Source organism: Strix uralensis, chromosome 16, assembly GCF_047716275.1.
Source record: "Strix uralensis isolate ZFMK-TIS-50842 chromosome 16, bStrUra1, whole genome shotgun sequence".
In the NCBI taxonomy this organism is placed as follows: Eukaryota; Metazoa; Chordata; class Aves; order Strigiformes; family Strigidae; genus Strix; species Strix uralensis.
In genome coordinates, this window is record NC_133987.1 from 4,055,076 (window position 1) to 4,082,257 (window position 27,182).

A 27,182-nucleotide genomic window follows, 5' to 3' on the forward strand; every position below is an offset into this window, starting at 1 on the left:
GGCGGTGGCGGCATCTGTGCTGGCCCTGCCGGCAGCTGCCTGCCTGCCTGCCCTGCCCTCGCCCGCTGCTGCCGTATAAATAGAGGCAGCGAGCGGCAGGGAGCTCCTGGCAGCCACCATGAAGGGCCTCAACCTGCTCTGCTGCTGCGTGGCCTCCCTCCTGCTCCTCAGCACTGCAGGTACGGCTGCCCACCGGGCTGTGGGGCCCCATGGGGCTGTGGGTGCCTGTGGGGCTGCAGGGTCCTTGTGGGGCTGTGGGTCCATGTGGGGCTGTGGGTCCCTGCGGGGCTGCAGGGTCCTCGTGGGGCTGTGGGTCACTGTGGGGCTGTGGGTCCCCACGGGGCTGTGGGTCCCCATGGGGCTGTGGGTGCCCACAGAACTGTGGGGCCGCATGGAGCTGCAGGTTCTCCATGGGGCTGCAGGTGCCCGTGGGGATCCCCATGGGGCTGCATGATCCCCATGGGGCTGTGGGTGCCTGTGGGGCTGTGGGTCCCCAAGGAGGCTGCAGATCCCCATGGGACTGTGGGTGCCTGTGGGGTAGTAGGTAGGTGCCTATGGGGCTGTGGGCACCCATAGGTCTGTGGGTGCCTGTGGGGCCATGGGTGCCTATGGGCTGTGGGTGCCCACTGGGGCTGTGGGTGTCTGTGGGGCTGCAGGTACCCGTGGGGCTGTGGGTGCTCACTGGGACTGCGGGTGTCTGTGGGGCTGGGGGTGCCCTGCAGGGTTGCAGGTACCTGTGGGGCAGCAGGTGCTGGCAGGGCAGTGGGTGCCCGTGGGGCTGTGGGTGCTGGTGAGGTTCTGGGGTGCCTGGTGAGCCCAGCCTGCGCCCCAGGGCTGGGTGGGAGGCAGGAGCAGGACAGGGTGGCAGGGGTACAGTCGTGCAGGCTCCTTGGCAGCTCTGCCAGGGCTGCAGAGTCACCCCAAAATGTGCAGGGACACACAGTGAGGGGGGCATGGGCAGGAGGGGCTCAAGGGGGTCATGGGCTGGGGTCCCCCCTCTGGAGCCAGGGTGGGCGCAGAGGCTGTGCAGCCGCCAGTGTGCCCAGAGTCAGGTTGCTCGGTTTCGGGCTGTGAGGACTTGGGGGGGGGCTGCTGGGGTGCTGGGGCACCCCATAGTCAGAGCAGGATGGGGTGGGCTGTTTGCCCTGGAGGTCTCACACCCCCCCACACCCCCCCCCCAAGGACCTGCCAAGCAAGATGGGACTTTGGGTGACCCTGGACCCCCTTCCCCGGGCTGTCCCATCCCCGCTCAGCACCCCGGTGGCCAGCTGGGCGTCCCCTGGGGCCGTGCGGCGGGGCGGCATCGCTGGTACCCTTGCTTGCCCTTGAGTTAATTTGGGCCGGTTCTCTGCCTGGCCGGGCTCCGGCGGCCGCGCTGCCGGGAGGGGGGCGGCTAAGTATGGAAACAGCCGTGTAAGGGGACACTGTGCTCCCTGCAGCCACCCTGGCCCCCCCCGGCCACCGGCCCCCCCGGCCCTGCGCTGCCGCGGCCCCGCGCACGGGCACCCGCAGCTGCCGCCTTCCAGCACCCGGCACCCCCGGCCCCACCAAGTTTTGGCCTTTTAAGGGCATTTTGCACCATTCTTGTGAATAAATGGGTTTTGGGGCTGGCGACTCACCCCGCTGGTAGTGGGGTGACTTCTGTGGGGCTGCGGGTCGGGTCTGGGGAAGGGGAGGGTGGAAGGGTCCTTTACAGGCATGGCCGGTGGCTGGTGACACCCCAGGATGGGAGGTGGCCCTGTGGGCCATCAGGGGCTTGTCCCCATAGTGGGTGACCACCAGCTGAGGCCGGCACAAAGGCTGGCAGGGCCTGAGCTGTGGCAGACAGCGAGGGAGCAGCCCGAGGGATGCCGTGGGGCTGAGATGGCATTGGGCATCGGCACCCTGCTCGGCCCAGGGCTGGGATCCCCCATCTCAGAGGAGGCTCCGGGGCCAGGAGGCACGTTGGGGTCTGCAGCCTCAGAGCTGTCTCTGAGGGGCAGCCGGAGTCCCCGAGTCCCCACCCTCGGCACCTCCTGCTTATTGGCAGGTCCCGTATTTCAGCTTGGTCCTGCAGCTTTGGGAAAAAGATCTAAGCAGCGGCACATCTCCTGCCCATGGGTCTGCTCCACAGGGACTGGCGGGGTTTGCACAATGAGTTTTGCTTTTCCCTTGGCGCCAAGCTTGGCTCTTTGATCTGGGCTCCTTTGGGGTGCAAGAGGTGGCTTAGTGGGGTTGTTTTCCCATTTTTGGGCCTTGTCTTCCCCTTTTGGTGAGAAGAAGGCAGGGGCAGCCCAGTGGGGAACTGGAGGCTTCACCGATGTGTTGTGGAGAGGTGCAGCCCTCAGGGCGAGGGCAGCATTTAGTGATGCCTGGGGCTGCTGGGATTCTGTCACCACTCCCAGAGGCCAGGGATGGGAGGTGCCTTGCACTTGCACTCGGCTCATGCAGTCCTGGCCAAAACAGCCCTTGGCCCACGTGGCCAGGGCTGGCGAAGCTCCCCGGCATGGCCAGGAGCCCTGGCAGGGGCCAGCTCCCACCACGGGACTGGGCGATGGCTCAGGCCGAGGGCACTTGCCGGCTGCTCCATCTCTGCTCCTGCCCGGGGGAAGGTGTCCTTCTCCCCACACTCACACCTTGGGCACAGCACAGCCATCCCTTCCAGGCTGGGTGGCCATACTGAGTCCTGTGGCCACTAGGAATGGGTCACGAGGATGCCCAGCCATGGCACTTGGCAGCTTTGCCCTGAGGAGCCCTCGCCCCCCTCCAGCCATCACGGATTGGAGTGGGAGGGCTATGCCAGGCTGTGCCATCACCACCTCCAGGCTGGGCGAGGAGTTGAGGAAAGCCCTGGCACATCCTGCAGCAAGTGCAGATGGCACTGTGGGGCTGGCACAGCCTTCTCCTGGTGACAGCAAGTGTGGGCCACCACCCCCGGGACTCCTCAGCCACAGGGTGGCTCCATCACCATGGCCTCATGGCATCTTGGGATGTTCCCCATCACCCAGGACATGTCACCTTGGGGTGGGCTCCAACATCTGGAATATGTCACTTTAGGGTGGGCTCCACCTCCCAGGATGGAACATCTTGGGGTGGGCTCCACCACTTGGGTTGTGTCACCTCGGGTGGGCTCAGGATCTATGGGGACTTCCCACCCCGACCAACCTAGGGCAACCAGGCTCCCCAGAAGTGGGGGACCACTGTGTCCCAGTGACACCCCACTGGACTCACTCCATGCCCCCCCCAGCATTGGCACAACCACGGGTACCACTGCTGTTGGGTGCAGGGGTCGTCACAGTGAGGCAAGGGGCTTGGGGTGCCACAGGCACCCACAGATCTTGGTTGCTTGTGCCACCTACATCCCTGTCACACACCTGGTACCTCGCCTGGAGGAGATCCCAGCTCCCATGAGTGCCCCATCTCTCTCCCAAACTTAGCTGAACACAGCAAGGCAGATGTCAGGCAGGTTGGCTGTCCTTGTCCTGGTGTGTAGGTGACAGCCAGCTGGGCAGGATGGCCAGGACACCTCGTTCGTGCATGGCCCCGGAGGCACAGGGGCACCAGCAGGTCCCTGCGAGATGGCACCGGGCTGGGAGGGCTGCGCTGTGCCCAGGGGCAACGCTCAGTGGGCTGCACTCTTGCCATGTCCCTGCCGTGTCCCCACTGTGTCCCCCCTCGCATCCACCAGCCCCACGCAGACGCCCACTCCCTGTGCTGGGCGTGTGGGCTCGCTGGGGTGCCGAAACCCCAGCCCGGCTGGCGGGTCCAAGGGTGACCAAATCGCTCATAAAATTGCCCGTTCCCCAGGCGCCGCAGGAATAACAGCAGGCCCTGGTGCTCTGGCAGGGCTCCACCGGGCTATTTTCAGCCTGCAGGGACATTTCCCTTGTAAGCGATAGCCCAAGGAAGCCGGCGAGCTCCGTGGGGGCTGGCGGAGGGGCCGGGGAGTCTCCGGCTGGGCACCCCGAGTCGGGCTGGGGCATCGGCAGCAGCAGCACAGCCCTGGTGCCAGCTGGGTGTGTGGCTCGAGCTTGCCCACATCCCCGCTTGTGGGGGCATGACGTGGAAAAGGGCTCAGAGCCACGTGGCTCCATCCCTGTGCGATGGCTGAGCTGGGAACCCCCGTCCTGCTGCTGGGGGTACGGGTGAGACCCCCGGGGCTGGGTACCACTGCTTGGCACAACTGGGCAGTGTCTCTGCCTGGACATTCCCAAGGATTTCAGGATCTTGTGGGAGAACAGATCATCAGGCATTAAAATCCAGGCTGACAAGTCCAAGGGCTCTCCCTGTCCTGCCCAGGTGACCAGGAACCCTTGAGATGACCAAAGAAGAGGGATGGGGAGTCTTCACCCAGGAAGTCTCACACTGAGTGCATGGAGGATATTCCTTGGGAAGCCCAGGGAGGGTTGGTGAAGCCTCCATCACTGGAGGCCCGGGGACAGGACTGGGGACTGGAGGAAGGGACTCCTCCAGCCCCAGCCATGGCACAGCGCTTCCCTCGGGTCCTTCAGCATCCTCCTGGGCTGCGGAGCCCACAGGGGCCACCACGGGTAGGTGTTCCTTGATGTACAGCCTGACAGCTGCCTGTGCCAAAATACCTGCTGTTTTCTCACCATCTGCTCACTTACGGACTCAGATCTCCCGTGGCCAGGGAGTGGTGGCTGCTTTATCTTCCACCGCCCTGATCTTTGCGTCTTCTGCAAGTCAGGAGTGCAGGTTTTCTTCCAAATCTTTAGGGTGGGCGCCCTGTGGGGAGACAGTTGAAAAAACACCCCACAAAAGTGATTCCCCATTTTCATCTCTATATTTAGAAAGTTCCAAGCCTGGTTTTAATCCCTTTGGTGCACCCTGGTGACATTTCTTTACCCTTTCTTAATCAAAATATCGTGCAGTTCTAGCCAACTATTTATAGAAATCAAATACATTTATATTTTTTTCAACTAAACTTAAAATTTGCTCCACAAATGAGGTCAAGGTTAGTCTGACAAAGCTGTTTCCTATATCCCTGCTGGGCTCTGCATTGAAAAACTGGAAAATATTTACTTGTTGCTGATGCCTTGGGATCACGAAGCCTCTGGGATGGGATGCTGTGGCTTTGGGGTGCACAAGGGTCTGGAGAGCTAACCCCATCCTCAGCTGCTCTTGTTCTTGTGTCTCCTGGGCTTCTTGAGCCACTCTGGGACACTTTCCTCTCCCAGTTGGTGAAGGTGTTGGCCTGGCCGGCTCCAAGCTGGTGCTGGAACCAGGCTCCTGCCTGCCCCAGCTGCCGAAGAGCTGCTGTGTGAAATGTGGGCAGTAAAACAACAGCACTTCATCTGCGGGGCTCGGCAGCGGCACGGGGCTCTGCCAGGTCGGCACAGAGTGGGAAACTGAGGCATGGGAAGAGCGGGAAGGAGATGCCATCCACTGCTGCGCTCCAGCCAACACCCAGGGGTGGGTGTGCAAGGCTGGGGTGCCCAGGCCTGAGCCTGGGTGAGGGGCATGGACCCCGCTTTGGGCTCCCCTGGCCCTGCCTCCCACCTAGGAAGGGTTAGTGCTTGAAGAAAGGTCAGGCTCACAGGGCTAATCCACCTTGACTTACTTTTTCCAGAAGCCAGGCTGCTGTCTGGCAGCAGCACAGAGCATCGTAATCCCCAGGCGCTGCACCCCCTCCCAGGCAGAGCCCCTCGCGGGGGCAGCTGGTGGCCGGGGCAGGCTGGGGCTGACCCTTGCTGAGGGCAGGGTCAAGAGTCCCAGGGCCACTGCTCCTTTGGGTCCAGCCACTTTCCTCGAAGTTTTAAAGGGTTTCAGCAGCGCAAAGCAGAGCCTTTGGGCTTTGTTCAGCCTTGCCTTTCCCTGAAAAGGAAGGGACAGACAGATTTGGGGTGCAAGCTGCCCCCAAAACCTCACTGGGAGGACAAGGGGAGAGCAGGACTTGCAGGAGCCGGTGGATAACTCCCCTGGGTGCTGCAGGGGCTGGGATGTGGGCCGGGGAAGGGGGTGTGTGAAAAGCCATCCCCGAGGCACTGCACATCACCGGCCCCACGCTCAGGGCTCCGATTTCTGCTGGAGGGGGAGCGCATCCCTCCCAGGGCCACCTGTGCCCATCTGTCCCTCCTAGCCAGCCCCTGCCCCGGCGCCATCCCTGGGGGCTGTCCCTCCTGCTGGACCCATTTTGGCACCGGGACCTTGCTGTTCCATACGGCCCCGCACAGGGATGGAGGGGACACCGTGGCAGCATCACGTTCAGCCTCTGGGGGCCATCCCTATCCTTTCCACACGGGTTTTTCCTGGGTGCAAACCAGCCGTGGCATGCTGTGGCACACAGACCCCCGCCATGAGCTCTCTGTCCCTGCAGCTGTGTCCTGGGGTGCTGTCACCTCTAGGGAAAGGGTCCCCAGGCAGCTGACAGCCCTCCCAGCCCTGCAGTTGGGGTGTGAGATTTGGGGTGGGCAGGGACAGTGCAAGCCAGGGACCCTCTGGGAGGTCAGGTCCCCAAGGGGAGTGGGGCAAGGGCTCTGCTCTGATGCCACCCGGCTGCTTGGCACATGCAGGGTGCGAACAAGGGGAGCCCCGGTGTCACTTTACAATGTGGCTGTCCCCGGTCCCTCCCGGAGTCCACAGAGACCCACAGGACAGGCCCCAGGTGTGGATGTCACCCTTGGCTGGCAGCAGGGTGAGGGGCTGGGGTCAGCGGCCGAGGGGGCTGGTGCTTTGCCGTCCACACCCTGCTGAGTTCCTTCTGATCCCCCCGTACAGTTGCTGGGCCGTATTTTTAGCCTCCAGCAGACGTGTGGAGGGTGTTAAGCCCATAACCTTCGTCCCATTTTGCTGCTCATCGGCCGGCCATCTGCAGATCAGCACAATTTGCCTTGGGATGGATTTGGAGACCATGTAGGGGAAACAGGAGGGAGAAGGAGGTGGAGAGGGAAGAGGGACTTTATGTAAGACCTTGAAGGTCACAGGAAATAAAGTCTGTGACCAACACACAGGCAGAACCATCCCAGTTGGAGCGCCTGGGGAGTATTTCCCTTTTCCCACAAGGGAAGGCTCACGTGGGTGCTGGGGTCACCGTTGTGCCTGAGCACAGTGGGTGATGGCACTTCTGTCCCCCTGCATTGGGACAGAGGGGACACACAAACCCCGGACAAAGCCCTTGGGATGCGTGGGGTCTCCTTGCCTGGCTCCGCTCTCCCCACTCCCCAGCCTTGACCCTCCCTCCGTCCTCCAGATCACCGGCTATTTTGGGGCCAAGCTGAGAATATCCCTGCCCCTGTTGGCCGAGAGGACCCTCAGGAGACCCAGGCTGGTCTCCAGGCCGTCAGGGCCTGGCAGGGGCATGCTGGCCCCCAGCCACCTGAGGCTTTGCAGGTCAGACATAGCACGTTCCTCTTCGAGTGGCTCCCAGGAAGCTCCGCACCCCTAAGGGGTCCCAGGGGTCCCGCAGGAAGGTGACCTGAAGGAGAGGCGTGCCCTGGGTGGGAGGGAGGCGGGTGGGAGCTGTGCGGGGCCCGTCTCCCTCTGGCTGGGAGATGAATTTGGAGCCTGGAGGCACCTGCGAGCCGCGTGCCAGCAAAGGATGGGGGAGGTCAGCGAGGGCAGGTCAAGGGTGACCCGCGCATCCGGTTTTGGCAGGGCAAGGGGCCGCAGGGACGGCTCCACCGTGCCAGGCTGCACACGAGAGCGACTGCAAACCCTGGCAGGCCGAGGCACACCCCGTCCCTCCCAGCCGCCTGTCGCTGACACAGCTGGTCCCCCGGTGCGAGCCCCCCACTGCTGCCTGACTCCTGGCTAACAGCACCGCCAGCCCCAGCACGGATAGAGATGCAACCGCCTGCCCAGCATCCCCAGCCACGGCAAACTGGCTGCAGCGGGCAGAGTGGTCTGGGGGTGGCACTGAGCCAACCCTGGCTCAGCTCCCTCTGCCCTCAGCCACCGCTGTCCCCCGTGGCCAAGCCCAGCGAGCCCCAGCGCAGGGGCCGGAGGAGAGGGCTGGTTGCCAGCCGTCTGGCTGTGCCCAGCACTGCCCGTGCCCAGCGCTGCCCGCTCGCCTCCCTGCAGCCTGGGTGGAGGTGGCATTTTTTTCTGGTTGGCATCTGCTTGCCAGCTGGAGTACAAAGGAATTATTTTCCTCTGAAACGCTTCCCTGGTATGCAGGCATTAGACGTTTCGGGGGATTATTTAGACTAGCAGCAACTGTTTGTAATGGAGACAGTATAGCCGGTGATCTTTTATTTTTGGCACCCGTTGACTAATGTTAAACTGCAGTTGGAGGCCTATGGAAAATACGGATGGCTTCTCCCAGGCCGCAGAACAAACTTATTGTGTCCCCGCCAGCCGCACAGCACGGCAAATGCTTTCCTAGTGAAGGGATGCTCACAATAAATAGCTCCCGAGCCCTGCTGCCGGGGTCAGGCCCTGCCTGCGCTCGCCTGCCTGTGGAAAGGCAGGGCCCCGCGCTGGGGAGCACCTCACCCCTTCCTCCCCGTCGCCCCGAGGAGCACCTTGTCCCTTCCTCCCCCTCACTCCTTCCTCCTCCTCCCCCTCACCCAGCCACCCGCCATGGCCAGTGCGATGCTCTCCCGAGGCAGGGCTGGGGAAGGACCCTTTTAACCTGCCAAGTGCCCGTGGCCCCCCATTCTTATTCCTTTCCCCCCCATTTTTTAGGGCTGCTTTGCCACCTTCCTGCAGCGCTTTGCAGTGGGTGGCAGCCACGGCCCCGGGCAGCCATGGCCAGCGCAGCCATAGGGCCCCCTGCTAGCATTGGCTTTGCTCCCTCCCAGAAACCACTCTTTGCACCCAGCTTCTTGCAACAGGGACAGAAAATTGAGCTGCAACTAGAGAAGGTTTAAGAAAGAGTTTAAACCTCTTTGTAACAGCCACAAATCTTCCCTCAGGGCCCCCCCCCCGGCACTGATGGGGGGCCAGTGGGTGCCCCGGTAGCCACATGCCGGCGCGGGTAAGACTGACTAAGCTGTTCTCATCGTTTAGAGCCACATGTCCCCAGAACGGACCATGTCGGCAGTGCTGCCGAAAGCCCCTTGCCAGCCACAGAGCCCAGGCTGGAGGAGAAGGCAGCTGACAGCAGCCCTGAGGAGGACAAAGACGGTGGCCCTGCCAACACCTCCTTGCCTGGCACCGCTGAGGAGGGACACAGAGAGGGGGAGGAAGAGCTGGCGGGTGGCCTGACCAGGGACCTGGGGCCAGGGGATGGACAGCTGGAGGAGACCACCATGGAGAAGGAAGGGCCCAGCAAGGTGCAGGGCCCAGGGGCAGACACCATGTTGGGCAACCCTGAGGCAGTGCATCATGAAGGGAAACTTGGGTCTGGCCCACAAGATGGCCTCTGTGCCCGAGAGGATGAGGAGCCAGGTGTCAAGAAAGGAGCCTCTGAGGAGCAAGGGCAGCCTGGCGAAGAGAAAATGAAGGAGCCAAGAGCAGTGTCTGCTCCCGAGGCAGGAGAGGAAGGGGGTGAGCAGAGCTCAGAGGAAGATGACGAGCAGGGGGAGTCTGAGGAAGATGAACATGATGAGTCTGAGGAAGATGAAGGTGGAGAGTCCAAGGAGGAAGGAGAGTCTAAGGAGGAGGAAGAGTCTGAGGAAGATGGTGCTGGGCCAGTGGGGCCCGAGAATGGAGCTGAAGGGAGTGACAAGGAAGCAGTCGGCGCTTCTGGCAAAAAGGTCCGTGGCAAACCAACAGCTGCCAGCAAGGGAGAAGCCAGGAATGGCCCTGCCAGCTGCCATCACCCACCCTGTGACAACACAGCAGAAGACCTGGCAGCAGCGGTGGAAGACCCATCAGCAGCAGAAGACCTGGCAGCAGTGGTGGAAGACCCACCAGCAGCAGTGGAAAACCCACCAGCAACAGAAGACCTGTCGGCAGTAGTGGAAAACCCCCCAGCAGCAGAAGATCCACCAGCAGTGGTGAAAAACCCCCCAGCAGCAGAAGATCCACCAGCAGCAGAAGACCCTCCAGTAGCAGAAGACCCACCAGCAGTGGTGAAAAACCCCCCAGCAGCAGAAGATCCACCAGCAGCAGAAGACCCTCCAGTAGCAGAAGACCCACCAGCAGTGGTGAAAAACCCCCCAGCAGCAGAAGATCCACCAGCAGCAGAAGACCCTCCAGTAGCAGAAGACCCCCCAGCAGTGGTAAAAAACCCCCCAGCAGCAGAAGACCCCCCTGCAGACAAGCCATCACTGGCAGAAACAGAGAGCCCACCTGGCCACAGTGCTCACTCAGCTGCCACCGAGCTCCGGCACAGCCAGATAGGTTGGAGTCTTTTCTTGTTGGTGTGCTGTAGCGGCGAGAGTGACCTACTATCAACCCCTGGCAGAGCTGAGCTTGGCACATTAAACTGCGCCTAGTGCATGGCCCTCTCCTAACGCTTGTGCTTCCCACGCCTGCCCCTAACCGCTGCACGGCTGGGCCGGCTGCGGGCATCAAGGGTGCAGGCAGGAGCCCACGGACGCCCGTGATGCAGGCGCTCGTCGCAGCGATGCCAAAGCTGGCTGACATTTCCCTCGCTGCACTTTAAGTCCATGATTTCTGCTCTGGGCCATGGACATGGATAAAATTTTTAACACCCAGACCCCTTTCAGCACCTGCAGACCTCTTAAAGGCAATTTTAATCTCCATCCTCAGAGTTCTCCCGTCCCGCAGCTTTCTTGATGCAGGGGCAGGATGCTGCCTGGGCTGGTGGGTCTCTTGTCCACCAGTCCTTGCCTCGTAGGGAAGGTGTGAAGAGCTAATTCAGCACCGGCTCTGGCCACATTTGGTCAGTGAAAAGCTAGTTAAAGAAAAGGGACACCCCTCACCATGATTTCCTAGAAATGCTTGTGGACTTTGGCCCATGGGTTGGGCAGTGACCTTCAGACCCAGCTGTCTTTTTCTGCTTTCATCTGTAATGTCCCAGCTCAAAAAGTTCCCATTTGTGCAGAAAGGGAAACCCAGTTTGTTCTCTGTGGCTTTACTTGGCAAGTCAAAAGGTCTTCCTCAGCCCAACACTCGGTAGACACTCAACACAGTCCCAGGGTTTGGCGGTGCACCTCTTGGCCCAGGCATCCCCAGCCCAGCCAGCCAGCCCGTGTCTGTCCCCAGACCTATCCCCAAGTCCCCACTAAAGCCCAACCCAGCTCCCGATATCAAAAAAACCACTTGGAGCTGCATGGGACCCCCGGTGTGCCAGCACCTCCAGGGTGAGGACTCCTCTGTCTCCCTGTCTCATGGACACCAGGGTGCCTACTGCAGGTGGAGGCAGCTGCCTCATGCTCCCTAGGCCTGGCACGGAGCCGTGGGGTCCCCAGGGCCACCCTGAGCCAGGGCCTCATGCAGAGCGCTCCAGCCTGGTATGGGGGCAGAGGCAGGAGAAGCGGGAGGGGATGACCTCGCTGGCAAAGGTGAGGCAGCCAGCATGGGTCAGGCTGGCCAGTCTCTCAAGAGCCAGCCCCAGCCTTGCACATCCTCATGTCTCTGGCTCCATGTGTAATTTTTTGGGGGAGCGGACAGACAGAGAGGCAGAGCAGAGCGCGCCTGCAGCCGAGGCTTAGCCCTGCAGGAGCCACAGCTGCGGGGGAAGCGCCGGGGCTGGCAGGGGCCCCTCGGGCTCCAGGTGCCACGCGTGCTCGCACTAAGTCCCAGCCCCGGGAGCCCCTTCCAGGCACGTCCTTCGCATTCCCCATGAGCGGCCGGCCCTTGCTCCCCCCGGCGAGACACGGCATGCCTCGCTTGCCGGCCCCTCCTCGGAGCCAAGCAGTTGCCCACGACGCTTCCCCAGGCAGCCACAGCCCTGGCAGCCCCCGCCAAGCCTCCAGGAGCCTTTGCAAAAGAGAAACCCAGCGGGTCCGTGGGCTCGGGGTGTGTGTGCTCCCCCATGCCCTCTCACCAGCAGCAGCTTGTGTGAGCTCCTGTGTGGACTCCCCCCTCCAGCAGTAACAGGTCTCCTTGCCTTTTTCCTCCAGAAGAGGTTGAAGATGCCAGCGAGCCGACCAAGCGTGACCGGTCCCACTTGGAGAGCACCCTCAAGCTGAACGAGGACAAACCTGCTGATGATTTCTCAGGTGAGGAGGCCTGGGTGGCACCGAGCCATGCATGCCCTGCTCCTTCAGTCCATGCTACCCTGCAAGACAGGCTCCCTGGCAGTCTGTTGCACCAAGAGCATGGATAGGATTTTCTTTCCCTAGAGTGTTTTAGTTTTAACCTCACTTCTTATAGGTCCAACAAAACCATTTCTTCAATAACAGCCCTTTTGCTGCTCTTGGGGTAACATATTTTAGGTGTTTTAAAGACAGCCCCAAGGGCATTCATAATTAGGAGGATAGAGAGGCTGAAAGATGTAGATGGTGAATCAGCCCAAGCCAGCCACATCCCTGCCCAGAGAAACCTGGGGCAACTATAATAAAGGGCTGGGATTTTTATTCCAATTATTTATTGGGTTTTGTATTATAAGGCTTGCTTCTGCTGGCCTCACGAGCAGTCTGGACTGGAAAGAAAGTATAAAACCTGCTGTGGAAAAGTCTCCTTCTTTCTTCTAGCAAGCAGTTCAGGGGCTGTGCCAGTGGTCCCTGGCACCGTGGTGGTCTTTTGGGATCATTGGTGCTGAGTACTAAACAGCATTAATGAGAGATGTTCCTTCCATCAACTGCTGGCACGTGCAAGACTGGCAGCAAATGGGGACAGTGCCCAGCAGGAAACGGGTATCAAAATGTATGACTGGGATGAGTTTGGCCAAGATTTCAACTGTGAGCCAAGTCCCTTGATCCACAGCTGAGTCACCCTCGAGATTTGCAGGGAATGCCCAGCAGCTTACCTAGGAGGGACTAGGTAAGGGTGGTGGGGGTTGCCTTTCACCCATCCACACGCTTCCACCCCTGCAGGAGCACTGCAGCGGCTGAGGAAGATCTACCACTCCTCCATCAAGCCCCTGGAGCAGTCCTACAGATACAACGAGCTGAGGCAGCACGAGATCACAGGTAATGCCACAGGCACTGGGGTCTCTGGCACCATCGGGTCATTGGGATGCAGATAACAGCACGGAGAGCAGATCATGGAAAGGCTCGGATAGTTTGTCTTCCTTTGCAGCTTCCCAAGAAAGCCACGAACATTCTGGGCTTAGAGGACGTGCCCTAGTGAACCCAGCGGCAGGCATTCCTGCATCTGCCTTAGCCCATCTGCTGTCAGGACCATCTGTGTAGGCTAAGCATTGAACTCTGCCTGCTTCAGGTCCTCCACCTGCTCAACATCAATGCCCTGTACCCGTGCCAAGCAGAGATCATGGCCCAGTGAAACAGGCTTGGCAGGGAAGCTTAGGACCTCTCAAGGCTGGGGATGAGCTTCCTGGAAGTGGCTGGAGCTGGCATCCTTCCTGCTCAGTACGGGACACAGCCATGTGGGCCGGGTATCCCTCAAGCTCAGCAGCCTTCACTCATCCTGGGAGTTAGATTTTCCAGCCCTTGGCAATTAGACACATTGGATCAGGTGAGCAGGTCCCTGTGGTCACAGGCATTGTCTTGGGCTGAGCCCCAGCAGTGCACGTGTCCCCCCAGAAGAGGAAAGTGCAACCCTGGTCCCAAGATGCTCACAAACTACAGGAAGCTCTTGTGACCCATAAGACACAAGCAGCCTCATTTTCCAAGCACAGATGGATCAAGCCCAAGTCTGAGGTCCCTGTTCACTGGGGTAACTCTCCTGTGAGCCCCCACTCGTGCCCTGTCTTGAGCCAGGGCCAGATGCCCCCTGTGCCTTGGCTGGGCAGGCAGGGGATGCTGGAGTCCCTGCTGCCTGTGTCCCAGGGCTGCATGCTCACATCAGCCTCCTGCCAGGGTCCCTCTTTGTCCTGAAGTTCTGCTTCCCTCCCCAGGTTTCCAGCCTCACACACCCTGGGGCCAAGCCCTCCCTCCTGGCGAGGCAGGACCTAGATACATCCTCCACGCAGACCTTCCTATTGCAGCTGGACTCTGCTCATGCACCCACGCATGGTTCCCACATTCATCTGGGACACATCTCCTTAGAGCAGAACCCCTGTTTTACAGGCACCCCCACTGCAGCCCAAATGCAACTCCTAAATCCGTGTCAGACATTTTGTAAGTGGGCTGGAACATCCCCATACCCAGCCAGCCCATCTCCAGCTTAGAGCCAGTGGAGAGCATGGGGGACCCATGGGGCAGGGACAGGGCTGTAGAGTCCTCATCACCAGCCCAGGTCCTGTCACCTCAAGACACAGAGCACCCTGGACATCATCCACCACGCACCCACAGGGGTTCTGGAGGGGGTGTTTGTAGGTCTCATAAAACCCGAGCCGTGCCTAGCTGCCTCCCTCAGCCAGCCCCACGTTGCTGCTTTTGCCTGCCTCGCTCTGTGCTGCTCACCAGCAGCTGGGGACCACGATCTCTTGCTGTGTGGGAGGGTAACTGGGGGGTCACAGCAACACACCACGCATCAGCCAGCATGGGAGGAGTGCCCGGCAGACCGTCACCCCACAGCTGCTGTCACCCACCCAGCCTGTCCCCTCCCTCACGCAGCCAGCACAGCACTGCCATGTGCCTGGGAAAGGAGCACCACGAGCTGTAGGGTCGGCACCCTGGGGTGCATCCCCACAGCCTCCTCAGCTGGGGCACCGTGCAGCGAGGACAGCCCAGCCGTGCCCTGTCCCAGCTGTCTCTATCTGGGAGCTCACAGATTCAGTGACACCCCGACCTCCTCTCCAAGCTGCTTTGGTCTGTGTTGGTTGCATCTGCATTTACTGTCAGCTCAACCTGGGACACTGTTTAGGAGAACATTTGGGGTTACAGGGGAAGCTGGTGGGCTCCAAGCCTCTAATCCTCACTTTGTTTTCCACTGCCAGAGAATGTAGACCCCAGCCTCAGCTCCCAGCACATAACCCGTTTCCTGGCTCAGGGCATCCCACCCTGCCCTTCAGTCATCCCATGCCCAAGCAGGCATCTCCTTGCTCCCTTTTTGGGAGGAAGCAAGTGTTTCTCCGGCCCCTGCTGGCTTCCTCCCTCCTAGCTCCTGAGGAAACAACCACTAACCTTGTGTTTTTCCAACCTGAGGCCCCTCTCAAACCCAGCTCCTGAGCAGGACTCACCACAGACAGCAGGTCCTGGTGTTCCTCACAGCCTCATCTCACAACACTCCACAGTTTGTTCCACTTCACCATGAGGAACAACCACCCCTCAGACTGACAGTTGCCCAGGTCAGCTCCCAGCACACCCTATTGTGTCCTACGTGGCACCCTCCCTGTGGTGCAGACGCAGCCCCAGAGCTGGTAACCCACAGTCACAGCCTCCTGGCCCCAAGGGAAGGGCACGTGGGTGCTGTGTTGCTTGCAGCCCTTGGCTCAGCCATGAGAGGCCCAGACCATGCTCCTCTCAGAAAAGTTTCTCCTGCCACCAAACACCTTGAAGCATCTCTGGCACCCCAACCATACCCTGGCACACACAGCCCCATCCTGGAAACCTAAATCCCTCATTAGCAGTGTAATTAGAGAAACCTGCAAATTAGTTAGAGGGTTGGCTCAGGGAGCCTTGACCTTGCAAGGCAGGTGAGGACATAGTGGGGCTGAGGGAGCCTTCTCAGCTGCTTCCTCTGCATGGTGCCTCTGTCCTGAGTGGGTTTGTTGCACTGGCGGTGCCCCTACAAGCTGGGAGAGGCCCCCAGCCTCTCCCCTGCACCCACCCCCCATGGCAGGGGGGAGGCTGGAGGGCACAGAGCTGCCGGCTCAGCTGGCCGGGAGGAACGGGACAGCTGGGAGAGCAGTGGGACAGGCCTGTCATGGAATATGTGTGACCTTTGGAGGTGTAAGCCAATATAGAGGGGTGCCGTCGCAAGCACCTTCGCCCCTCCATTATGTGGCAGCCCTTCATTTTGTCTCCCTTCCCATCAGCTCTGCTCGTACACGCCATCCAGTGTAATCCAAGGAGCCCCTCTGCTCCCCATGGCTCACAAAAACACCCGTGTAGTTGAGTGTCACCTGTCCCGGCGAAGCTGCGACTGCCACCATCAACCTAAGACTCTGACATGTTGGGGTGCATCTAAAAACTCACCCCACATCCTCTGCTTGCAGCGGGCTTAAGCCTGGCAGGTGCCATCCTCTGTTCCCTGCCTGCCACCCTCCTGCACCTCCTCTCTGCCATCCCACGTGGGTGTGGGCACGCTCTGTAGGGGCTGTACCTAGCTCAGGGGTGAAGGACTCTCCCAGTCTGGTGATGGGAAGCTTGCTGTGAAGTCACGCCAGTTTGTGGTGCATGCTGGTGACCCTCGTAACTGTGTATGTGCTGATTACCGTGCCTGGATAGGGACTGACCTCGCAGTTGCCCTCACCAGCCACCCCGGGGCTGGATACGGGTAACCACACCACTGGGGTGGTCAGGGCACTTGTCGGGGATGGTTGCTGTCCTAACCATGGCTTGTTGGGCTCCGTTTGCTCCGTGAACATTGCTGGGGAAGGCAATAACTCTGCTAAGTGGGGCAGGAGGGTTGGGGTGCTGTCTCAGATGCGGCAGCTCTCCTGGGGCTGCTCCCCCAAGCCACATCTCTGATGTACAGGGCAAGTTGGGGTTCAGTGCTTGTCCTGGTAGCTGCGGGTCTCATTGCTCACAGACTGTAACTCCTTCTCTCCTGCTGGGAATGTGGCCGTCGCTGGCTTTTCCTGCCCATGAGAAGGCCAGGGCCAGTCTTTAGCTCCCTCCTCGGCCTGGGACAGACCCAGGCAGCCGCGTCCCTCCTTCGACTCACGGTACCTTTTCTCTCTCCCCGTGTCCCCTGCTAACAGCTTACCCTGGACGCACCCTGGGTTCCTCTGCCACAGGTTGGTATCGCTGCCTGCTACCTGCATGCTGCCAGCGCTGCCTAAGCTCTTCGCTGGCCTCCAGCTTTCCTATTCACCTGCCCCAACAGAGCCACACTTCCCAGGCACCAAGCAGACCCCGGTACTTGGCATCCCATAGCACCCACCGGAGCCAGTGTCCCCAGCCCTTCCAGAGCTCAGCACATGGGTCGCTGTGCTTTGTCCCTGACTCTGCATCCTGACAGCCCCCTCCCTCCTGCAGTCCCCAGGCTTTGATACCTTTCCCTCTTGGGTTAAGACTCAGGAGGTTGCGTATTCCTCTAACCATGTTTAAAGGCATTTGTGGTGGACCTGTGGGTTGATCTCTCACCCCGGCATGAACCGGAGGAGCCCAGCAGATAGCCCACCCTATGGAGGGGAGCTCTTCCCACCCTTCACCCTCCTACATGCAGAAACTTTCCCGAACCCTTGATCCACCCCCCGGCTGCAGTTTAAGCCCATGAGCCCACAGCAGCTGTCCCAGTAACACAGGCTGGCCCCTGCGCAGCGGCCTCAGCCCCCTCGGGAGCCGGAGCTGGCTTCTCTCCCTGCCTGTCCTGCTCGGGGTGTGCTGTCAGGTCCTCCCCAGAGAAGCAGGAGATGGGAGACGGGCCAAGAAATGCCAGCCAACACCCAGCCCTTCCCCTGGGTCCGGTGCTGGGCCACAGGGACAATATCCCTGCTGAGATATGAGGCAGGGAAACCCCATCTTCTGCCCCTCGTGTCCCAGCCCACGGCCCTGCTGCCAGATCCTGCTGAATCGGGCTCCTCCGCGCCCCAGCCCCAGACACGGCAGAGCCCTGCCAGCACCTGGAGGGCCTCTGGCTCCCTGGTGTGCCAGCGTGCTGGCAGCGGAGAGGGTTGTAGATATATATAGCATATTTCAGAAGCTGTCTTATCTGCATCTCTAGCTGCAGGCGCACACACGTGTGCTGCTTGTGTGGGCGTACGAGCACGGCGCAGAAGCAGGCACAGGCAATCTGCAGCCACGTGTGGCTTGTCCCTCCGTCTGCGGGCACACGTGCTGAGTGGGTACTCGTGGCTTTTGAAGCTTCGGGAGCGAGCTGGCCAGCCCTCCAAGGGCTGCTGGGTGGCGCATCCCTGCCATAGGCAGAGCGGCTGGTGGGGTTTGCGGTACAGGGATGGGGTGGCAGCGTGGGTGATGCTGGGAGAGTCTCCCCAGGTGTTTTAGCATTCCTGGGTGGTCTGAGGACAGAGCAAGACCTTCGTGCCCATAGCTCAGTCTGAACCAGGAGAGGAAGGAGTTTTAGCTATGTCCACCGCTTGGTCTAACATCCTCAGGACTGACTTGCATGGTGGGGGTGAGCCAAGACCAGGCACTTCTGCTGGGTGTGAGGACAAGGAGGGAGAAGACCCAGCCCAGGGTTAACCCCACCTAAGAGCAGCAGCGGTCCCACCCAAGGGCAGCCTGGCTTTGCAAGGAACCTGGAAAAAACTCCCAGAAAGACACTGCTTTAGGAAAAAAAATCTATTTGGACATCCAGATTGCTCCTACCCCCATATCTGAACAGTCCAAGGCAAATGCAGGCTCTGTGGAGGGAGATGTGACCTTCCTGGCCTTGTTTGCCAGGTGCTTTGAAGGATTGCAACATGCTTTACTCTGCAGCTTAGAGAAGCTCTGTTTTAAGCTGCTGTGCTTTAAACAGGACCACGGACCCCCCTGCTCACAGGCAGGGCCTGATCACTCACCAGTGTGCAACTGCTCCTGCAAACGCCACCAGCACTTGCCTGGCTGGAGCTGGGATGAGCTTGAGCTGAGAGCAAGGCAGGCTGGGCTGGGAGCGAGCAGCCACAGGGTGGCTGGAGAGAGCTGCCGTGATGGAGCTGCCGCCATCCCTGCCCTGCAGCTGGTGAGGACTGACTCTTTTATCCTGACTGGACCATCAAGGCGACCCAAATCGGTGCTGACAGAGACAGTGCGGGGACGTAGCAGGGACAGACACCAGGCCAGCACCCTCCCGGGTGGGAGATGCTCTCTGCTCTCCCAGACCCTGGGCAGCAGTGAGGAGGACCCATGCATGGCCTCACATCCTTGGGGCTGCTCTGCTACCTGGAGAACTGCAAGGATCCAGTGCCTGGTGCTGCCCACAAAGCCCATGGCGTGCCAACACCCCGCTCCCAAAGCAAGGGTTAGAGATGGGCTCGACGAGCTGTCGGTGACCCAGCCGTGGGGGCTGCCTGCATCGCTGCCCGCCCCAGCAAGGCAGGGCGGAGGTGGGGACGTGAAGCAGAGCCGGGGTGTTCAGGCTGCCTGTGTTCACACAGCCACGCCTGGCCAGGTACGTGTTACGAAAGAGCACGCGGGGACCCGCCTCAAACCTCTGGCACAACATCACAGGGGATAATAATAACAATCATCATCCGAAACCCAATTAAAACCAGCAAGCGAATAGAGCAGCAGTGATAGAGTGGCACAGAAGAATGAATAATAACAAAAGTCTGAGGTTTCAACATTTGTTTTTTGTCCCGTGTGAGAAGACAACGTTGGATCCCCGCGGCTTGCAGGCAGGGAGCAGGCAGCAGGCAGGGCCATCGCCTTGCTTTGGATGTGGCTGCCCTGCTTTGGGGAAGAGAGCTGAGCTGCATGGACGCAGCTGTGCCCCGTGGAGAGATGTCCCCAGCCCATTCCCTTCCCCAGCGGTGACATGGTGGCCCTGCAATGGGCAGATGCAGGCAGGAGGAGGCTGGCACGCTCTGCCCAAGTCCGGCACCCATGGTTGGGTGGGTTGGGTGCGGACCCGCCATGCAGTGCCTCCGGCACCCTTGGGAGCAGGAGCTCAGCACCATGTGGGCTTTGCGGCTCCTCCAGCCTTGGAGATGGATCCCTGGCTTGCTGGAAAGCTGCTGGCTCCTGCGTGGGCAGCAGCCACAGAGCATCAGGGTCTCAGCCACGGCAGGGAATAGTTCTGCCTTAGGAGCAGGGACAAAGAGAGGGTGTCAAAGGCAGTGTGTGTCCCCCAAGGGCATCTCCTCGCCCTGGGCCACAGGGGAAGGCTCAGCTCTGGATGAGAGACAGCAGATCCCAGCTCCTTGAGAACTCACTCATCCAGTTTTCACTTCCATTTCTGGCCTGACTTGGGCTTGAGCCGACTTGCAGGCTCCCGGCTGTCCTGGGCACAACTCGGGGGCTGGTATGGGCCAGAGGCTCTCTGGCTCTACCGACTGGCTGCCCAGTGGCTGGGGGCTGGGTCGAGCAGTGTGGACATAGGCTGACTGCTCGAGTCCCACTCGAGCAGGGATTGCTCCTGGAAGCAGTGGCTGCGTGTATCCAGGGACCTCCATGCTCCTGGACTGATCATGTGGCAGGGGGACAGGTCCTCATGGGCCCACCACCAGCCTCCTTGAGCCCCTTAGCAAACTGCAGGACTTGAGGAGTGCGGGGTGGGGACTGTTCATTCTCCTCCTGCCTTTCCCCAAACCCAACGTGGGGCCGTTTGCCCAGCCTGCCCTCCCCACACCGGGCTGGAGCCTCACACCCAGCCCACACGTAGGCAGGGACCTTCTGCTCGTCTAGAGGGCTGGGAACCACGACCTGGGGGCAGATCCCTGGGAGGTTATGGTGGGAAGGCTTGCAGGCAGCTGGCACGAGGCTCACACCACGCTTACCGCGCACAGTGCCATAGTGTTGCTTCTCAAACCATGCCAGCTCCTTTTGCACGAGGCGTTCGTCTGGTTGCAGCATGGCCAACCTCCTTCGCATGTCCCGTGCTTTGTGGCAGCTGCCTTCAGACAACACTCCCCACCGCAGCCAGCCCCAAACTCACTCCAGCTAAACCAGAACCAGAACGAGACAAGATTTAAAAGATCTTCAAGTCCTCTCATAGTCTAAGAAGGGCCAAACCTCAGAGAATGTCAGACAGGTGAGGTGAGGTCTCCTGCAGAGCATGGTGACGTCCCGCTCCTATAGACACCGGGGCCTGTCGCTGGGCGATGCCTTGGCTGGCGAATGGCTGGTGGCCCCAAAAGGGTGGCTGTTTCCCCGGCAGCATCACCAAGCTGCTCAGATGGGATGCTCGTTACAGCTGGGAGTTAATCGCACGGCGGCGACAGCTATTGTTTCTTCACTTCCTCTTGTTATTTCCCCTCCGCAGATGGGGAGATCACTTCCAAGCCAATGGTGCTATTCCTGGGACCATGGAGCGTCGGCAAATCCTCCATGATAAACTACCTCCTTGGGCTGGACGACACTCCCTACCAACTCTACACAGGTACCACGCTCACCGCTTGCTCCCTGCTCTGCCAAGAGCGTGCTGGCACCTGCATTTCTGCATCCAGGCAGTCAGCGGCTCCTGGCCACATCTCTTTGATTCCCCTCGTTATGGCAGGGAGGTTGCAATCTGGTCCATGTTGCCTGGCTGCGGTGTCACGTGGAGGGAGAAGTTCTCCACCACCACTCAGGGCCTGTCCACCCTCCCCCAGGAGGAGGAGAGGATCTATCCCCGCAGCGTCCCTGTCCCACAGCACAGGGCTCACTGCCTCCGACCCCGACCGCGAGAGCAGCAGTCACACCACAAGGGCGACTTGCCTTTGTCTTCTCCCCTTTCCTCCTCACGTGCACCCAATTAATTCATCTTCCCAGGAGAAAAGTCATTCCCCTTCCCTCCTCCCTGCTCCCACGGATGTCATCTCACAGCTGAGGGCAGATGTCCGTGGCCAGCTCTGCGCTGCGGTAATGAGGGTTCCCAAGAGGTGTTTCTTCAGGGCACCTTGTGCAGTCAGACCACTTCCAGAACAACCAGTCCCCACAGAAAACAGCCCTGCTGGCATTTTCTCAAGAGGTTTGGCAAGAATTTCATAGGCCCGCTGCTTGCCTTCCCCCAGCATCTCTTGGCAAGCGAGCAATGCTCCTGAACTCCCTGGCTAGTCTCAGGCCAGGCCTGTCATGTCCGTTGCCCTGCATGGATTTCACAGCTCTGCTGCTCCTCTCGTTGCTGGGCAGGGGCAGAACCTACCACCTCCGAATTCACTGTCATCATGCACGGCCCCAAGCTGAAGACCATTGAAGGCATTGTGATGGCTGCTGACAGCGCCCGCTCCTTCTCGCCCCTGGAGAAGTTTGGGCAGAACTTCTTGGAGAAGCTGATAGGAATCGAGGTGCCCCACAAACTGCTGGAGAGAGTCACCTTCGTGGACACGCCAGGCATCATTGAAAACCGCAAGCAGCAAGAACGAGGTAGGGGTTTACTGGGTTCATCTAAGGGACTCCAGAAAAGGTGCCATAACAATGCGAGATGACAAAGATGGCTGAAGCACAATGGGGAAGAGCCTGAGGCTAGAAAAGGGGTCTTGCATTGGAGGGGATGGCGACGTTTGTCTGCCCACGGCTATGGCAGCAGCAGCTGGCACCTGGGAAACATACCCAAGTGTCATCAGTCAGAGCAGCCATTTCTGCTGTTTGGAGGTGGGACAGACAGGCGTTTCAGCAAGGTGTCTCTTGGGGCCTCTGTGGGCTGTTGATTGTCTGCTTCAGCTCAACATTTAATGTCCCGTTTGTCAGCCCTGGAGCCAGGCTTTGCCAATGGTGGGTGCTACGGCAGGGCCCAGAGAAGCACCAGTCCGTCCCCACAGCACCTGGGCTGCCAGGACAGATCAGCAGGGCTTCCTGACCCACTTGGTGCCCACTGGGGAAAGCAATGATGTGGCCAGTATCTGCTCACAGGAGCAGCAAGAATCTGTGGCCAGCAGCAGGGAGAAAGAAGGTTTGGAGGTGAGGCTGAGGGAGACACGTAGTCGCAGGCCCAGACACACAGGGATGGGTTTTCATGCCAAGAAACTCTGAAGTGTTTTCAGCACATGAGAAACAGGTTCTAGGCTGCATGGGAAGTCTGCTGGGTCTCACACCCTGTTCAACCCAGACAGGATGTGAGGCACGGCAGGCTCAAGGTTTATCTGTCCCTTGACCTGAAGGGACTCATCCTGTGCTGGCCATTTCTGCTGGATTTCTCTCTTTCCTCTCCTCAAGGTTACCCATTCAACGATGTGTGCCAGTGGTTCATTGACAGAGCTGATCTCATCTTCGTTGTCTTTGACCCTACCAAGCTGGATGTGGGCTTGGAGCTGGAGATGCTGTTTCGCCAGCTGAAGGGCCGCGAGTCTCAGATCCGAATCATCTTGAACAAAGCCGACAGCCTGGCTACCCAGGAGCTCATGAGAGTCTACGGTGCCTTATTCTGGAGCCTGGCTCCTCTCATCAATGTCACAGAGCCACCCAGGGTGTACGTTAGCTCCTTCTGGCCCCAGGAGTACCATCCGGATACCCACAAAGACCTGTTCCTCAAAGAAGAGATATCACTCCTGGAAGATCTCAACCAGGTGATTGAGAACAGGATGGAAAATAAGATCGCCTTCATACGCCAGCATGCCATCCGGGTGCGCATCCATGCCCTTTTGGTCGATCGCTATCTACAGACCTACAAGGACAAAATGACCTTCTTTAGCGATGGAGAACTGGTGTTCAGGGACATTGTGGAAGATCCTGACAAGTTCTTTATCTTTAAGTCCATTCTGGCAAAGACCAATGTCAGCAAATTTGACCTCCCCAACCGCGAGGCTTACAAGGACTTCTTTGGCATCAACCCCATCACCAGCTTTAAGCTGCTGTCTCAGCAGTGTTCCTACATGGGAGGGTGTTTCCTAGAGAAGATTGAGAAGGCCATCACTCGCGAGCTTCCCGATCTCTTGGGAAGCATCGGCCTGGGGAAGAAGCCCAATGTTCTCTCCTGCGACATCACTGGATGTGGTGAAACCCCCAAAAATCGCTACAGGAAACCCTAAGGTGTTCTGTAATATAACCATCCACGTGTTCCTACCGGTGAATGAGCTTATGTCTTATCTGTCCAAGAAGCCGTGGTTTGTTAACCCTTTGAGTGCCATGCTGGCAAAGGCTACTGTACGATGAGGACTTTGAGTCATTGACATCGATGGCAGGGGAAGATGGGTGGGCATAAGAAAGAGAATAAAAACTGTGAATTCCTGACATTTTATCTTTGTTCTTTTGAGTAGAAGGCAATGTTTAAGCTGTAAGTATGAGCAATGCACAGTGAGCTAGAACTGTAGCTGCTTTTTCACTGGCGCCAAGAGTGCGTGAACAGGAATTTCAACCTCTGCATCCCCGAAGCCGGCAGGGAGCGAGAATGAGGGCACAGCGTGAGAGCACAGGGGAGAGCAGTGACACACTAACCCAGGGCATCACCAGGAGCCCTGGGGGCAAAGCGCTGGGCAAGGAAAGAGAGGCCAGGTCCCAGCTGTTGTTTTCAGGCACAAACGTTCTACAAATCTCTGCAAATATTGATCTTGTTTTTCTTTCTGAGACTTTTAGGTTGCCCAGTGAGTTTTCCTTTCGCATAACAGCTGAAATGAACTTCTGCAGCCTTCACCTGGGTGTTTGCTTTAAGAAGGGGCTTTTGCAGGGGCATTTGTAGCTCCAGACAGGTAGCCGTGATGGGATTTGCAAGTCCATGTCAGAGGAAGCAGTGGGCCAGAAAGGAGCTGAGCTGTGCTGGAGGAGGAGGGCCAGCTCCCCAAATCACAAAGTTCCACAAGGAGTCATGAGCAGGTTTTCCTCCCCCTGGGCCAGCATGGGGACAGGGCACTTCATCTCCGTGTGTGCCATCAACCGCAAAAACCCATGCCGGCAAGTCAAGCCTGTGGAACAGCAGGGGTCCGAGGATTAAGGGTTTGGTAGTTTGACCTTGTTCAAGTCCATGTTGCTGTTTTCTCAGTCAAACCCCTGTGGTTTTGTGCTCTGTGGAGGGAGGCAGGAACAGGGGGCTGCATCCTTTTGCCCATCTGCTAATCTGTTCTCCCTAGGAAAACCCAGGCAGGTTTCTCTGGCTTGTTCACCAAACTTCCCCCATTTTAGCCACGATTTTGTTCTCATCTCTGTACATCAGCAGTCAGTCCTGGGAGGAGAACAAATACTGCTTTGGAAACACCCAAGCAGGGTGAGGTTCCCTGTGAACAGCCGACCTTGAAACCCAGCAGTGAAAGCCAGGGGACTAGGGGTGGCCTCATCAGTGGGTCCTCACAGCCAGCACAGCTGGCTGCTGAGCCAAGCACAAAACAGCCAAGAGGTAGATGTTGCTCTGGATGGAGACCGGCGCCTTCAAGCCCACCAATAACCTGCTGAACATTCTTTCTCCATTCTCCTGCCAAACGACGACAGCTAGCACTGTTCTCCAGGAAACCTCTGGAGCAGAGGGACTTACCTTTGACAGGAACAAGAAGACGTGCAGGTGCTGGGTGAGGCAAGAAAAAGGCAAAAGGATTGAAAGAGGGAAAGAGAAAGGTGGGAATGGAAGGCTCTGTTGTGATGGGAAGGGTGTGAAGGGCAGCACCCCTCGTCTCCACGTGCCCAGAGGGATGTGAGCTAAGGCAGAAGGTTCATGGAGCTCCACGTCCCCCAGCACTGAGGCCAGGCACTGTGAAGAAGAGGGCTCCTCAAGTCCAGGTGAGTCTGGGGGGACGCGGCCCCAGGCACTTCCATGCTCCTTGTCTCTGTTTCGAGGTGGGACTCTACCTTTGAACTAATGAAGACAAGACCTAGATCTACATCCAAGCATGGGAAGGGGCATGGCTTGTGCAGAGGGATTTTGCCTGCAGCGCAGAGAGGACCAGAGGTACAAGTGAAGGCAAGCAGAATGTCAGAGAAAGCAGCAGCCAGAACAGCCCGGAGAGAGGTGATGTGCTCGTGAGTCAGTGCCGTGAGGTCTCAAACCTGCCCCAGGGCTGCTGCCCCCCTCTGCTGCTGTTCCTTCTTCTTTCATGTACGTGACCCCATCGCTCATTGGCGTCCCTCTCTGTCTCACCCACTCCTCCTCACCTCTCACTCTCCTCCACAGGGCTAGTCTGCATGGTTTTCTTAAGAGCTAATGGAATAGAGACACCGACAGAAACGTGCTAATATTGTCACTGTTCCTGCTGTCACAGTGTGTGTCACTGTCACGGCAAGCAAAGGCCATCAAATGTTTCTATTTACAAGCACCGTATTGTGCCATCTCTTTCCTTGCTGCCCTGTTCCCCCAAAACCTGTGGGCTCTGGGGTACCCAGGGAAAAGCTCCCCATCCCAGGAAGGAGCTCTGACTCTCCCTTATGCCCTTGAACATGAAGGCACCTTCGCTCTGCTCTCAGGCCGCTCCCATTGTTCTCCTCATCCCTTTTCTGTTTTCCTTTTGTTCTGCTTTATCCTCCAGCACTCGTTGCCTCCTTTCCTCCCTTTTTCTTCCCTTCAGCACCCGCACGCCCTGTGCAAAGCCCTGGTGCCCATGTTCTTGATGGGGCTTCCCTGTGACAGCCCAACCCCTTTTTCCCCTCCCTGATATCATACGTTAGAGTTCTCTTCCCAAAGCGATGGCAGCAGTGGTCTGAAGCTGGGGCTGTTTTCTGCTCCCTGTGATGCACGCTGACCTGGCTCCTTGCTGGCTTGGGGAGACACCGACACCAAGATGTTTTCTCTCCTGCGGATCCAAGTGGCTGTCAGTCCCAAGAGGATTGAAGTCCCCAGCCCAGCTATCTCCAAGCTTTCTTAGGGGCATTCTGGAAAGCTGGGACTGGAAATGGGGAGCAGGGAGAGCTTTACATTTTGCCAAGAAACCCCAAGCCCCCGTGCCCATGGCACTGACGGGGGTGAGCGTCTTGCCCGAGAGCATTGCAGGAGGGAGGGAGCTGGGACACAGGCCCACATAGATGCCCATGATCGTGTGCATTGGGATAAAACTGTCAGCTTGAACATCAGCCTGTGTAATAAAACCCGATATTTTCCAAACATACTCCCTGGAGATGCTTGTTTTGTTTCTCCTGCTGGTGTGGTGTGAAGCACTGGGGCTGGGGTGGCCGAGGGGGTGCAGCTGCAAGAAATGAGGCAGGAGCTCCCATCTCCTTCCCCGTACCAGGGTCTCGTACCCGTCGCTCTCACTGGGCCTGCTGGCCACACCTGAGCCATTTGGTTGCATTTTCCAACCTGGCTTCCCGTGCCATAGGCACGAACTGGCAAGCTGAACGCCAACTCCTTTGCTTTGTGCCTCAGGGCAGCACAATCCTCCCTGGTGGGACAGATCCTTTCTCCCACCTGCACCAGGAGATGCTTTTTAAACCTCCTTTGTGCGCGGTTCCCCTCCTCCTCCTCCCCTCGCAGAGGCCCCCGCCATGCTGAGCGCTCAGAGAGAAAAGCCAACCCTCCCCTCCACCCTGGGGACCACAGTCCCCCGGGGCCCGGCACAAAGCTGGCTCTGATTCACTCGCGGGGGCTCCGACACAAAGCCCCAGGAGAAGCAGGAGCCGCGGGGCTGGCGGTGAGCGCTGGCAGCCGTGGGGCTGAGTCACGGCCGTGGGCCCACGCGCGCCATGGCAGGCACGCCGCCCCGTGACTCAGCCTCGGCGGCA

At 59.2% G+C, this 27,182-nt stretch overlaps 1 protein-coding gene across 4 annotated transcripts; it reads left to right on the forward strand.

The window, feature by feature from the left end:
- SRL (sarcalumenin) lies at positions 1–26,569 on the forward strand. 4 transcript variants are annotated; one of them, XM_074886245.1, is made up of 8 exons: positions 1–179; positions 8,950–10,227; positions 11,916–12,014; positions 12,831–12,926; positions 16,727–16,762; positions 20,893–21,009; positions 21,741–21,974; positions 22,764–26,569. In XM_074886245.1, the coding sequence occupies exons 1-8, from the start codon at positions 119–121 to the stop codon at positions 23,573–23,575; spliced, it is 2,733 nt and encodes a 910-aa protein (XP_074742346.1). In that variant the 5' UTR covers positions 1–118; the 3' UTR covers positions 23,576–26,569. The 4 variants fall into 4 exon arrangements, with proteins under 4 accessions (XP_074742346.1, XP_074742347.1, XP_074742348.1 ...); XM_074886246.1 differs by lacking the exon at positions 16,727–16,762; XM_074886247.1 differs by lacking the exon at positions 8,950–10,227 and having other exon boundaries at positions 12–179.
- The last annotated feature ends 613 nt before the right edge of the window (positions 26,570–27,182 follow it).